A 14,227-nucleotide genomic window follows, 5' to 3' on the forward strand; every position below is an offset into this window, starting at 1 on the left:
GGAAAGCCCTTGCAAGAGAGCCTGTTATAGAAAAATAAACAGAAGCACAAGACAGCAAAAACTCCATTCAAATAAACATACAGTTGCTTAAAATAATTCATAGACTAGTAGCATGCTCATATAAAATAAATTTAATGATTAAACCAGGCTACTTAAACACAGCAACACTATAAGTCGTTCAGTTCAGCATGTCAGCTAAAAGCTATGAAAAGAAATGGGGTTTTAAAGGCTCATTTACAAGCCTGTATTGATGGAGCCAGATGCATCTCCCGCAGGAGGGAGACCCTAAAAATATGGGGCCATCACTGAAAAGATCCCATCTGCTATGCCCTCCAATCTGATGGAGTCAAGAGCAGAGACTCTGGAGCCAATCTCAAGATCTTGGCTTATTTATATGAGTGCTGGTGATCCTTGAAATACAATTAAGGCTTGAAAGGTCATTTAACAGCACTCTATCTGCAACAGGCATATACACACAGACATGAGCAACCAAGCTTAGCAGGAGAAACTGAATGCTTGAGCTCATTAAAACACTTGTCCATAACTTGGTCTAAGGTGGTTGCAACAGGACTAACCACCATGCAAATATACAGAATGGATCCCCAAATGCACGTTTGGGTTAAAGGTGGATCCCGGGAAAGACTACATAGTTATCAAACGCAGGAACAGCTGTTCCTAGGCTGTGCCGTGTCAAGTTCAAGGCAAAAAACTGCAGGTCTGAGGGTCACTAGCATCACATAGAAAGCTTTCATCAGGAAGCAGTGACAAGCCAGCATAGCATCATGGTCAGAATGTTGGAACTAGGAATGAGGATATCAGGGATCAGATCCCCACTCGGCCGGGAAGCTTCCTGGCTTTGCACCAGAGCTCAATCCTAACACTAATATGGTTCAGACAAACCATCCCGTATAGCAGGTGGTGTTGACCTTTTGGGATCCATGGCCTCACATGCAAACTGGAGAATCTGTTGTGGTCACCAAACACACAGATGCACCACAACAGAATACTTCTTTGAAGCCTAATTCCAAGGGGTGGTGTGGAGAGACCTCTCTAAGTGCACGCAGTACCTGTTGGAGCCCAAGTGAGATGCAAGAACCCTCCCAAAGAGACATTTGTATCGCTTTTGGCCACCACCTTCTGGAGATCCAACACAAAGACAATTGCACGTTCTCACCCATCGCTTTTCTTGTGCAGAAAACCCGATTTCTCAGTCCCATATTGCTTGTTCCCCTGGTGCTGGTGGATGCTGTAGCCACTGCCGGAGTTCTTCCTGCTGAGGTTTTCCTGAGAGTTGCAAGGACATGTGAAACATATATAGCGATTCTACACATGGGGTGTCCCATTGTGAACCTCCTCCTTCCACACACAGATACATAGCCGCTGGCTCAAAATCCCTTTGGGAGGCAATCTATTCTCACAAGCAAGGCTAGCTCAAGGACCTGGGTGGAGCAGTATAGACGCTGCCAATTCTACTAAAGGTGAAAGGTATGTACAGTCATACCTCGGGTTACAGACGCTTCAGGTTGCGGTTTTTCGGGTTGCAGACCGCTGAAACCCAGAAGTACTGGAACAGCTTACTTCCGGGTTTCGGCAGTTGCACATGCGCAGAAGTGCTACATCACGCTTTGCGCATGCGCAGAAGTGCCAAATTGCAACCTGTGCGTGCGCAGACATGGGTTGCAAACGCTGCGGGTTGCAAACGTGCATCCCGCACGGATCACATTCGCAACCCGAGCATCCACTGTATAAGCAAGATCAGCTGCATGACCAAAGCGTGATGCAAAAATCTTGTTTCAATACAAAACACCTAGCCAGATTTAAATGAATCAAAACATAAATGATTAACTATGATTTCATGAATCAAGTGATATAAGAGCATAAGAAGAGCCCTTGCTGGATCAGGCCTGTGACTTATCTAGTCCAGCATCCTGTTCTCACAGCAGCCTGTAAGAAGCAGCTCCTGAAAGCAGGATTTGAGTGCAATGGCAGCCTTCCCATTGACGATTCCCAGCTACTGGTATTCAGAGGCACGCTGAAACAAAAAGTGCCTCCAATAATAGTGGAGGTGGAACACAGCTATCATGGGGAAAGTCAGTGTGGTATAGTGGCTGAGAGTGTTGGACTAGGACACAGGAAACCAGGGTTCAAATCCCCACTTCGCGAGGTTACCTTAGGGAAGCCACAACATCTCAGCTTAATCTTGACAAAATTGGAGGAGGAGGAGGAGAATTATGTTTGCCACCCTTGAGGTCTTTTTTGGAGGAAAGGTGGAAAATAAATGTAATGATCAACAATAGTAGCTACTGATAGCCTTAACCTATAGTCTCATCTTCTTTTAAAGCCATCCAGCCTCAAACTAAAACAGAATGGGATCTCGATGGTGTGCGCAACCTCTTTCACATACACACACAAAAAGTGCTCACAGGAAACTCACCCCTTTGTTCTCTAGCTGCAGGATGCCTCGGAGGGAGTCGCGGATGCGAGTGAGCTGCTTGACCTCCTCTTCCTTCACCTGATGAAGCTAGAAAGGGAGGAAGATGCTGAGAGGCGAATCAGGTGCAGGCTGCACAAACCCAGTCCAGCCCCATCACTAACATTGCAGCAGCCACCTCCGAACAACATTCTTAGGCGTTGTTCTGCTGTTGAGACTTGTTCTATTAATCCCAGGGAGTTAAAGGGGTGCAGAATCAAGAGTGAAGTCTCCCACAGAACAAACCTATCTCACTGTAGGGTTCTACAAACTTTGAGGGGTTGATGCAAAACATTTCTATTTGACAGAACATTCTCCAAAAAGGACAGACGGTTTTACCCCTTCTGTCACAATGGACTCCCTCAAACCACATGCTACAAATCTGGGCTTCGTTTTGTTTTTTAAAGAATTCAGCTCTACCCTCAAATTTATGGAGCTTCATAGGTGAAAAACCACACGGGTCTCTTCACAATGGAAAGAACAACAGAAGAGAGGAGGAATATGGGTCAGTACAGTTACACATACTTAAATAATTCCTTATACACACACTCATACAAGCCCCTCTTTAATTTCCACCCAAGCCAGCAAGAGGCATTGTCAGAATTCAAGTATATTTTCCAGTCAGGCAAAACACTCAAGAAGGTGCAAACTAGGGCCAGTGAGGGGTGTGTGTCCTGGGTAGAGTCTCGGGGGCCAGATAGAGTGGCTTGGGGGGCCAAATTTGGTCCCTGGGCCTGAGATCCCCCACCCTGCATTAAGCCAATGCTTTAGTCCAGAGCTGCAGGTACAGTTAAGAGTCCCTTGCAAATGCTTTAGATGAGAGACATCGGTTAATGACTTACTGCATGTAAGGACGTTGCTAGCTTCTCAATGAATGGGTACAGGTTCTGAGATGCCTTCCAGCCATCTTGGAAGAAGCTGGAAATGTTTCGGTGTTGTCGTTTTCAATCAGCAAAAGAAATGTTTCAAAAAGGGAGGGCGAGAGAGAACATTGTGAAGTTAGCTTGCATTGTCAAAGAGCCGCAGCAAAACATGAGAGATCAGCTGTCACTTAAGAAGCCCCTTCACAGGAAGTGATGCGGGCAACTGGCCAGAAGTTGGTCTTCCCGAGGCGCTTACTTGTGCTGTGCATGATAGAACTTGATAAGGCTCTGCAGAAAGTCTGGTCCTTGCTTCATTTGGCTTTCGTTGGCTTTCAGAAGATACTAGATGACAGGGGAAGAAAAGAAGAAAATGCCCGGTCAGGATCTAATGATACCAGATTTTTCAAAATGGTGTTGTTGGTAAAGTTGTCACTGCGAGACTCCTTTGCTCTCTCCGTTTAGCTGAGATTCCTGCATCGCAGAGGGTTGGACTAGATGACCCCTGAGGTCCCTTTCAACGCTACAATTCTAGGATTAAATGACCTTTGGGGTCCCTTCCAACCCTACAATTCTGTAATTCAATATTGACTGATGCGCCTTAATATTTTATGTTAGAATTTAAAATTTCACAGTGCTTACAGTATCAAAATGAATCTATTTGGACTGGCATACTGTGTTTTGAACGCTGAGGTGCCACTTTGCATTCTTGTTGTGTCATCAGCCGCTTTGGGGGAAAGCAGCATACAAGTTGCGTAAGTAAAAAATATTAATTTTTTTAAAAAAGAAAAGTAAAACAGGCGCCTGCTTCCCTAGATATACTAGACACGCCTCATATCTTTCCCCTCCTGCTATTGCTCCTCTGGCACAGAGCTGCGAGCGAAGAAGGAGTGCTTCCATGTGCTGTTATTTATTTAACAGTGAAGCTATTCAAAGGGATGACTCACTCGCTGGCGGAGCCCCAAGCCTTCCACCCAAATCAAGGAAGAAAGAAAAGGGGGGGGGAACCACACAAAGGAAGAGGGAAGCTGCCACCCGGCCAGCACTGGGGAGCTCTTTTAACCCTTCTGGAAAACCCAACCCTTCGCAGCTCACAAGGAGCCAACAGTCAGCCTCCTCTTCCGATTTCTCGCACAGCTGAAAACCCCACATATCAAGATGGCTGAATGCCCCTCGGGAGCCCAAACTCACATTAACCTGTTTCACCGACCTGCAAAGACTGTTGCCTTAAGCAGCTGGGGGTGAGGAGGGTATTTCTTTCCCCCAATAGCTGTACATAACATTACACCAAGGGGCCCCACAGACAGAACGGCCGGAAACTACTGCAAGAACATAAGAAGCCTGCAGCCCCATCCTGGTTCTTAGGACAGCCAACCAGATGCCATTAAAGGAAGCCGCCAAGCAGGACCTGAGCGCAACGGGAAGGCAAATCTTGCACTCACAAGCAGGAGTCCACCATTCTGCAGCGCTCACCATCCTCGCCCCGGCAAGCGTCTGTTGCTCTTTGGCAAGAGTAACAAGAGGCACCTGGTTTCAGATGGAGGGCTGCATCTTTCCATGGGCAACCTCGCATGCCAATGATTGGCAGCTCCAGAAGCAACCAGTGCTAGCCAGAGACTGTTGGAGGCTGGTTCACCAGGGCGATTAGGGCACTGCCCCACCAACCTCAGTCAGCTGTCAATCAGCCATCACCTGCCTATTTTCTTAGATCACATCTACATCATGCGTTTAAAGCATATAAAGGTAAAGGGACCCCTGACCATTAGGTCCAGTCGTGGCCGACTCTGGCGTTGTGGCGCTTACCTCGCTTTACTGGCCAAGGGAGCCGGCGTACAGCTTCTGGGTCATGTGGCCAGCATGACTAAGCCGCTTCTGGCAAACCAGAGCAAGCGCACGGAAACACCATTTACCTTCCCGCCAGAGCGGTACCTATTTATCTACTTGCACTTTGACGTGCTTTCGAACTGCTAGGTGGGCAGGAGCAGGGACCGAGCAACGGGAGCTCACCCCATCGCGGGGATTCAAACCGCTGACCTTCTGATCAGCAAGTCCTAGGCTCTGTGGTTTAACCCACAGCGCCACCCGCATCCCTCATATGGCTCATATTAAAGCATATGGCTTCCCCAAAAGAATCCTGGGAACTATAGTTTTCCCACTGCAGAGCTACAATTTCCAGCACCCTTAAACTACAGTTCCTGTGATATATATATATATATTGGGGGGGGGGGAGACTATATGCTTAAAATGGATGGTGTGGTTGTGAGCCTACAGTCCAGAGGGTTGCATTAGCTGTCAGTTTCCCACGGTGCTGCCCTTGCAGAATTCAGCCGGCAGGATGGGAACGTCACTAGAATTAGTTGGCCCTGCTTGTCATTGGCTCCGTTTCCACTTCCTGTTGGCTGCCCTACCATCTGCCCCACCAAACTCAGTGGTCACTTGCCACCATGGACCAGAGGGGAACAGTGGGCAAAGCAACAGATCAGACTCTCACCTTTGTACAGTAGGCCGTGCAAATGCCTTTACACTCACAAACACACACACACACTTAACTCAGCCTTCATCTAAGCAAGGAAGGAAGCAAGAAGCCTCACCAAGGATACATATTCAGCAAAAGCACTAGGTGAGAGTACAGAGCGCAGTTGCGGGAATCCCAGTCACACGTGGGCCCAGAGCCAGGGGTGTCACATCCTGGCTTAGAATAAGGGACAGGGAATTATCCCCAATTCCAAGCAGAAAGTTGGGGTTGGCAGTCGGAGCCCCTGATTTCTCCTCCAGCTCTGAAAAGCTGGAGAGGGCTGTTTCAGCAGTAAGGGAAATGTGTCCCTTGCAACTTGGCTACCCAGAAAAGCAGATGTGTTCTTACCTCCTGCTGTAGTAGACAGAAGGGGGTTGTGCCTGGTCTCTCATGGTGTCAGGGACTAAGGCTGCAGCGCATAGTTATGGAACTTGCTCCTGCAGGAGGCAATGACCAAGCCATCAACCAAAGATGGCTTTAAAAGAGGTTTAGACAAATGAATGGAAGAGAGGGCTGCTGATGGCTACTAGTCACGAAAGCTATGATCTGCCTCCACATCTACCTGGTTGTATCCATTCTGCCCCACCGATTTCAGTAGGTCTGCTAGAAGCACAACTACCAGTAAGTCTGGATGGCCCTATGAACGCACCTTTGCACGATATCTGCACATGTTGCTCTGACAAATGCAAGTCACACACATGACAGCTGTTGGTAACAGACACAAACAAGTCTTGACGCGTCCACAGCTGCAGGCCTCGCAAACAACCAGGAAATGTACAGAACTAACTAGCACCGTATTGCTAGGCAAGGCTCCCTTGCGTATTGCAACATGCAAGAAAGACAAGCTCCTTTTGCCAAGTCAAAGTCATTCTTTGGCAGGTCCAGGGCTCAGGTGGCCAGCTTTAAGCATATGCAACAAGTTCCACGGAGCCAGAGAGAATCTCTCAGAATGCAATGGAAAAAAATGTTCTCTGGAGACGGCCGAGCAATGCTGCGGAGAGGCTGCCAGAGGTATGTGGTTTCCATAAATTTGTGGATTCCACCGTCCAATCACCAAGTGTTTAATACACCTTTGGGACAATCCAGTGCTGTATGACTGGTTGGGAGAACAGCAGAGTTGCAACAGGCGGGGGGTGGGGAGGGGAGATGTGTAGCGATGAGAAAACATTTCCAGCTGCTTGGATTCCTTCCTACATGGGAGGGGTTGTTATCATTAGCTTTATTGTGTCTCCCCCAGTCCTGCCCTGGCCTTTGGTGAAAGTCAGGCCTCTTCCAAGCATCCTTTCCAGAAAAATGCAACAGGGAAAGGTTTGGGCCTCCAGCCGGGGAGACGTTCAAAGCCCTGATGCCTCCTGAAGTTGCCCCATTTTTCCATCCCAGGCATAGCCAATGTGGTTCTCTCCAGATGTTGTTGGACTGCAACTCCCAACAGCCTCAGCCAACATGGCCAATGCTCAGGGATGGGGGAATATGCCCTTCAACAACATCTGGAGGGCATCATGTTGAGTATTCCCATTCCATCCTATCAGAGTTCTTTCCATCCTGTTAATTTCCTCCTTATTTGTCCTGGCTTTTCAAAGCAGAGGCAGAGAGTGTCCGGCCTGTGGACCAATCCTGGCCCACCAGGGCATCCATCTTGGCCCATGAGGCCATTTTTACCAAACCACAGCTTGCATCACTGGATCACGTCAGCTGAAGGGAATTCAATTGTTGGATTCAATTGTGCTTGGTGCTACTACGCCAGCATGTCCCCCACCCTCCAGGGAATGTGATGGCAAAGCTGACCTTGCCCCCCCCCCAAACGCTGTGTGTCAATTTTGAGAAGTGGAAGGGACCACCCACCTATCACTCACCTGACACCATCATGATGTCTGAGATGGCCATGCCCACCTCTCAGAGTTGGCCCTGTGGAAGGGGATGGGAGATAAGGATGTGTCCCACCAGGCCAAATGGATTTCCCACCAGTTTTAACATCTCTCCCCACCCCCCATTTAATAACTTTCTTTCCTTTTTCCTGGATGCGTGATTTGTGAAAAAGAAGGTATTTCCTCAGGCTCCCAGAAACAAACTTGTAGGCATGTGTACATGCGTGCATTGTGTGTTTAGGAGGCACACTAAAGTCAGAAAGGAGTTGCTCTCATTTGCTTTCCAGAACAGTAGCTATTTGCTTTCCAAAACAGCTGGTCTCTCTGCGCATTCTGTACACTCAAGGACTACCTCTCCCCATGTGCACCAACACAAGAACAGGCCTTCTCGGTGGTGGCTCCCTGGAAGGCATACCTGGTGCCATCACTATCTATTTTTAGGAGCCAGGCAAAAGCTTTGTGTTCTCCCCTGCCAGGTGTTTGGCCTTTAATTTGCAGGGGGTTTGATATCTGTGGCCTCCTCCAGTGCCTTTTCTATAAATATGAATGTGTTTTTAGCTTTTACTTTGTTTCGGTTTTACATTGGTTTTAATCTATGTGCTACTTTTTTGTTGTTGTTTTGAGTTTCTTCTCATTTTAGAAAGCGACTAGTAAGTGCAACAAATAGCAATATAATAATAACAATACACCAATAGCATCCAGGCCCCAACAGATTACCCCCAAGAGAAGGTGAAGGGGAAAAAAGTTTTCTACTCCTGGGTCAAAAGAACAGCCAGAAAGTATCAAATAAGTCTCCCAGAGTTTTTAGGTTTCAGCCAAAGGGCCTAAGTAGCTGCTGAGGGCCAGTTAACCCCAAGCACCTATGAAGCTATGCCCACACAGGGCCCAGCCAAGGCTTTGCTGTCAGGGTCAGGCATCCAATCCTAGGAGGAACAAACACCATCATTTTCAGGGAGTTCCTGTAGAGTATTCCCTGTCCTGTGTGACTAGAATGTGGCCTTTCTGTATTTTCTTCCTACCTCACACATCTGAAGCTGGAAAGTGCGGCGCTCCTTCTGCAGGTCCTCGGCGATTTCTGCAGCCGATGGTTCGGCCTGAATGACTCCAGATATCTTGGCTCGCTCCTTCTCCTTTTCCATCTTTGCTCTAGGGGAATGAGGAATGCCAAAGATAATGCAACAGCTACAACTCCCATCAGCCTTGATCACTGGCTGTGCTGACTGGGGTGCTGATGGGAGTTGGAGTCCAACAACATCTGGATGGACCCAGGTTCCCTATCCCCAACCACACCCATGGTTTAGAGACGATGGCGACTGTGTATGAGCCTGCGACAGCCACCAGCCTAGATGTACTAGGAGCCAGTATGCCTCCGAATGCCAGATGCTGGGGAGAATACAAGTGGGCAGAGCACTGTTGCACCCAGTGCCCTGCTTGTGCTTCCCATTGGTGCATCCAGTTTGGCCACCGTGAGAGCAAGATGCTGAACTAGATGCGTCTTTGGCCTGATCCAGCAGGCCTCTTCTTATGTTCTAACACAACTCACAGCCTTTCCTATTATGGCAAGCTGCACTATATATTATATGTCTAATTACATAATAGTAATTATTTCTAAATTGGCACCCATACATACAAATTAGAGCATGCAACTCTATGCAGGCATGTGTCTTCTATCCTTTTTACCTTGGTGGTGCGTAAGTGGTGATCCTACCGCAATTGTATTCATACAGGCTGCAAGCAAGCAGCTACATGGCAGGGGAAAAAACTGTCACATGTTAAGTAGGGGTGTTTTTTAAAATTCACCCATGGTATGCAACTGCTGTGGCCCATTTTGTTACCTCTGGGACCAATGCAACAACTAAACACTTTTGTGGGGGGTTTTTTGGGAGGGGAGAGACCCTGCAGAAATATAATGGAGATCAGAGCTAGGAAACATAAGAGTCAAACTACTGGGCCATTTAGCTCAGTATTACCCATGCAAGGATGGAGAAACCAGCTTTCCAGATGTTGCTAGACTACAACTCCCATCAGCCCCTTGCAGATCTCATCCTCCTCTCCAGGTCGGATCTGGAGGCTTCAGAGGACCTAGAACTGTCTTGCCCAACCTGGTGTCCCCAAACAGTCTCACCAGCCCTAGCCAGCAAGGACGATGGTTAATAGGGACGGGTGTTATGGTTCAATAGTATGTGAAGGGTCCACAGGTCCACCTCTGATCTATGCTGACAAATAGCCTTGGCTGGGGAGGGCGGGTTATAAATAAAAATTATTATTATTATTATTATTATTATTATTATTATTATTATTATTAATATCAGAAAAGAGTGTTTTCCAGTCCCTCCTGGAGAACACCATGAACTGAACCTGGGGACCTTCTGCTGGCAAGCTACAGGTTCTAGCACAGCCACCAGAATGGTACTGGACAGCACAGCAGCACAAATAAATAAATAGCCGTCTCATTGGCTGACGCCAGCTCCATCACCTCCCATGCCGCTGAACCCACAACAAAACACCTTTGTTTGAGAGGAGATGGGGAAATGAGCCAGAGGCAGCAGGGGTTACTTACACTTTGGTCTCATAATCCTTCCAGGCCTTTTCAATCTGCTTCTTGGAATCCTGCCAAGCAAGAGGGGGGCAGAGTTACCAGGGGACTCCCCAAGGTGGAGTGCGGGGGGGGAGAGAGAGAGATGGGAAGAGGGGGCAGCCACCCCCTACCGAGCCACCAAAACCTTTCCTCCTGCCAATGCCAGGAAAGCAGAACATATTGATTACAGCAAGGAGAAGTTGCTAGCTGTTAAGCCGTCTCAACAGAAGCATTCCCCAGGCCAGAGGCTGAAAAATCCAAGTCTTCGCTTCTCTGCACTTCAATTGATTTCTGGACCGTAGGGCCATTTGGCCATGGGACAGAAAGGGCATCTGTTCAGCAGGCCTGGAGCCAGAATTCTGCTATGGGGAGTGGATGTGGGGAGAGTGCTAAGGCATTCTTGTAAGAGCTTAGTAAAACAAAAGTCTGGGTTTGTTTATTTTTTTAATGCCTCAAGTGCCTAAGCATCATTCCCTAACGCCAGTGCCTTTTGCATTCATTGCTCGGAACCAAGCTGGTTTCTTACTTGGCAACTGTGCAGAAAACAGCCTGGGTGTTTCGTTCATACATACATACATAGTCAAGCTCAATTTTTCAAGTGGAGATCTTTGTCAACATAGCACCAGGCATGCAAAAGAGGAAAGTAAAAGCAAGTTTGAGGCTGGACCAATATGGCAAATGGAGAACCGCCCCCCAACTTCAGTCCACCTTCAGTCAGCACCCAACTTCCTGCTTTCTTCCTCACAACCAATCCAGAGGGTCGCTCCAGTTTCCAGAGTTCCCCGTGAAGAGGGATTGGTTGTTAAACCACTCTGGGAATTGCAACTCTAGAAGGAGGAAAGGGGTTTTCCCTAACAACTCCCTGCACCCTTGAAAAACTACAACTCCCAGAATTCTTTGGGGGGCAAGCCGTGACCATTTATAAAGTGGTATCAAAGCGCTTCGTATGTATGGTGTGAAAGAGGCGTGAAGTAGCTAGCCTACCTCAATAGGGAAGGACAAGAGGGGAAAGCTCAAGGGTTCCCTGTGCAGGAGAAGGGAAAAGACAGGAGTCAAGGAGATTTACGGTGTATCTGCAGTTGGAGCCTCTGGCTTGCTATTTCGACAAACACCCCACACCTTCAGGGTTGCACCACAGACCAGGACTTGATGATGTCACTATGCTCTGAGCCCAGGTGTCAAAGGAAAAGGCTGCTGAACTGGATCCCAGGGTGTGATGCAAAGGGAAAAGGAGCTCAAGGTGGCATACATGGTTCTTCCCCTCGTATAATCTCCACAGCAACCCTGCGAGGTAGGTTAGACTTAGAGGCAGTGACTGGCCACCCGGTGAGCTTTATGGCTGAGTGGAGATTTGCACCCAGGTCTTTCATGTCAGAGTCTAACACACCACCACAGTGGTATGGATTTGGGGCAGTGGGGAGGGAGAGGAAAAGAAAACTAGATTCTGGTGGGAGGAGCTTCCCCTTGCATGCATGAGCAAATTGTATATCAGAGGGGGGCAGAATCTCACCCCTGACATGCACAGAGCATCACTACCACCCTATGAGCTGCATTGGTAGGCAGACCCACAGAAGGACCACTATGCTACAAGCATAAGTCAGCAATATCAAAAGCAACACGATGGCCAGAAACAATTACAATGTGAAAAGCTTTATGGACTAATTCAAAACATCAGAACTAACAAACTGAAGTCTCTGAAAGTCTCTGAAAGTCCTTAAATGAATCATGGTGCCAGACTTTACCCAGCGGAGAGCAAGCTGTGAAGCTTTGTATAATCAGCAAATGTCCGATTCCGATGTCCAACTCTGAACTCTGCTGAACAGTGTTTCCGGATAACAACTACTGTTTCGTTGAATTCTTCATCAGCCAAATAGTTCAACACTCATGAGTAGAAAGATATGTAATTTCTTCACTAACCAATCTTTTTTCGAACAGATATAATATACATGAGAATAAAAAATACTCTGGAACAGTGCTCATGCGATTATGTAGTCAGTAGCAACCAACTGCGCTGAGCTGTTAAGAGGGAGGGGTTGTAAAAACCAAACACACCATTTCTCCCGCAATAAAAAAATGTGGCACAGTCTACTACACAGAAATGTGTAGCACAAAGCTGACTTTCCAGTCTTGCCAGTTTCCCCTGGACCAGGCATCTGGGGAGAATACACCAGGAAACAAGGCTTAGGAAGGGAAGGACAAACATAGCTGGGTTCCCCACTCAAAAGTTCTAGCATGCGACCGATATATGGTGCTTTGCATGCAGAAGGTCCCATGTTCAGCTCCTGGAATCTCCTGGTAGGGCTGGGAGTGCCCCCATCTAAAACCCTGGAGAGCCACTGCAGACAATGCCAAGGCAGATGGTTTGACCATGTATAAGGCAGCTTCATGAGTGAGGAGGAATTAAAGAACCTCTTAATGAGGGTGAAAGAGGAGAGCGCAAAATATGGTCTGAAGCTCAACATCATGGCCACTGGGCCCATCACCTCCTGGCAAATAGAAGGGGAAGAAATGGAGGCAGTGAGAGATTTTACTTTCTTGGGCTCCATGATCACTGCAGATGGTGACAGCAGTCACGAAATTAAAAGACGCCTGCTTCTTGGGAGAAAAGCAATGACAAACCTAGACAGCATCTTAAAAAGCAGAGACATCACCTTGCTGACAAAGGTCCGTATAGTTAAAGCTATGGTTTTCCCAGTAGTGATGTATGGAAGTGAGAGCTGGACCATCAAGAAGGCTGATCGCCGAAGAATTGATGCTTTTGAATTATGGTGCTGGAGGAGACTCTTGAGAGTCCCACGGACTGCAAGAAGATCAAACCCATCCATTCTTAAGGAAATCAGCCCTGAGTGCTCACTGGAAGGACAGATCGTGAAGCTGAGGCTCCAATACTTTGGCCACCTCATGAGAAGAGAAGACTCCCTAGAAAAGACCCTGATGTTGGGAAAGATGGAGGGCACAAGAAGAAGGGGACGACAGAGGACGAGATGGTTGGACAGTATTCTCGAAGCTACCAGCATGAGTCTGACCAAACTGCAGGAGGCAGTGGAAGACAGGAGTGCCTGGTGTGCTCTGGTCCATGGGGTCACGAAGAGTCCGACACGACTAAATGACTAAACAACAAGGCAGCTTCCTGTGTTCCATGGCCCAAACCACAGAGAACCATGGTTCTGTGACCTGGGCAAGGATGCCTTGCAAGGGTGCAATCAGCAAACTGCTAAAATGAGCTTTCATCAAAAGAAAACGAAAAGAAGCAAGTTTCTGGTGCTCATGGATCTATGCCCAAAGGCTGGTAAAATCCCAGAATGGGGTTGAGGAAAGGAAGAGAGGGAGATTGAGCCATCCCTCCTCTGCCTGCCTGCTCACTTCCTTGCAATTACTGATGTCCACATTATTTGAGTTGGTGCTGTGGGTATCACTGGGACATTTCACTTCCTCCTCCTCCTCCCGCCCATCCCTACCGAGAGACAGAAAGCGAGAAAGTGACACTTTCCTGACACCAATCCAGATTACAAAATATTGTGCTAATATCCTGAGAAATATATTGTATAGGTATGGAGCAATGTAAATGGAATTTAAATATGAATTCAGGAGATCTAGGCTCTCCACAGCTACTGTGGACACCGGCAGCTGGCTCCTCTGAACGGTTACGCAGAAGAAAGTCCCGTCCAGCTCAGTTGGCGAATGCTCCTAATAAAATATGCATACGTGTGCAATTCCACTGTACCCTAATGATATACTATTATGAGTTTTAGCTGAATATGCTAAATTTATTACCACTCTTTCATTACATCATAGAAACATTTTCTGATACAGTCTTCTCCTAAAAAATAAAAATAAAAAAGCAGCATGCCTTGGATTTTCTGCATAACATAATGTCTACTTGCTAGCAGGGATGGGCTAAGCGGTCCAATTCAAGGCAGGGCTACTGCAATGCACCCC

General features: G+C 47.6%; 1 protein-coding gene across 3 annotated transcripts in view; it reads right to left on the reverse strand.

Annotated features, from left to right (window-relative positions):
* ASAP3 (ArfGAP with SH3 domain, ankyrin repeat and PH domain 3) overlaps window positions 1-14,227 on the reverse strand; it is an 80,440-nt gene that overhangs the window by 24,151 nt on the left and 42,062 nt on the right. For all 3 annotated transcript variants that reach the window (XM_083454882.1, XM_083454880.1, XM_083454881.1), the window contains exons 5-10: window positions 10,271-10,320; window positions 8,730-8,856; window positions 3,590-3,675; window positions 3,313-3,388; window positions 2,435-2,521; window positions 1,175-1,284 (exon numbers count right to left, since the gene is read on the reverse strand). In XM_083454882.1, the coding sequence (XP_083311008.1) occupies window positions 1,175-1,284; window positions 2,435-2,521; window positions 3,313-3,388; window positions 3,590-3,675; window positions 8,730-8,849 (479 nt within the window). In that variant the 5' untranslated portion in view covers window positions 8,850-8,856; window positions 10,271-10,320. The remainder of the gene's footprint in view (window positions 1-1,174; window positions 1,285-2,434; window positions 2,522-3,312; window positions 3,389-3,589; window positions 3,676-8,729; window positions 8,857-10,270; window positions 10,321-14,227) is intronic.

This window comes from Podarcis tiliguerta, assembly GCF_965153285.1.
Source record: "Podarcis tiliguerta genome assembly, chromosome: 8".
Lineage (NCBI taxonomy): Eukaryota > Metazoa > Chordata > Lepidosauria > Squamata > Lacertidae > Podarcis > Podarcis tiliguerta.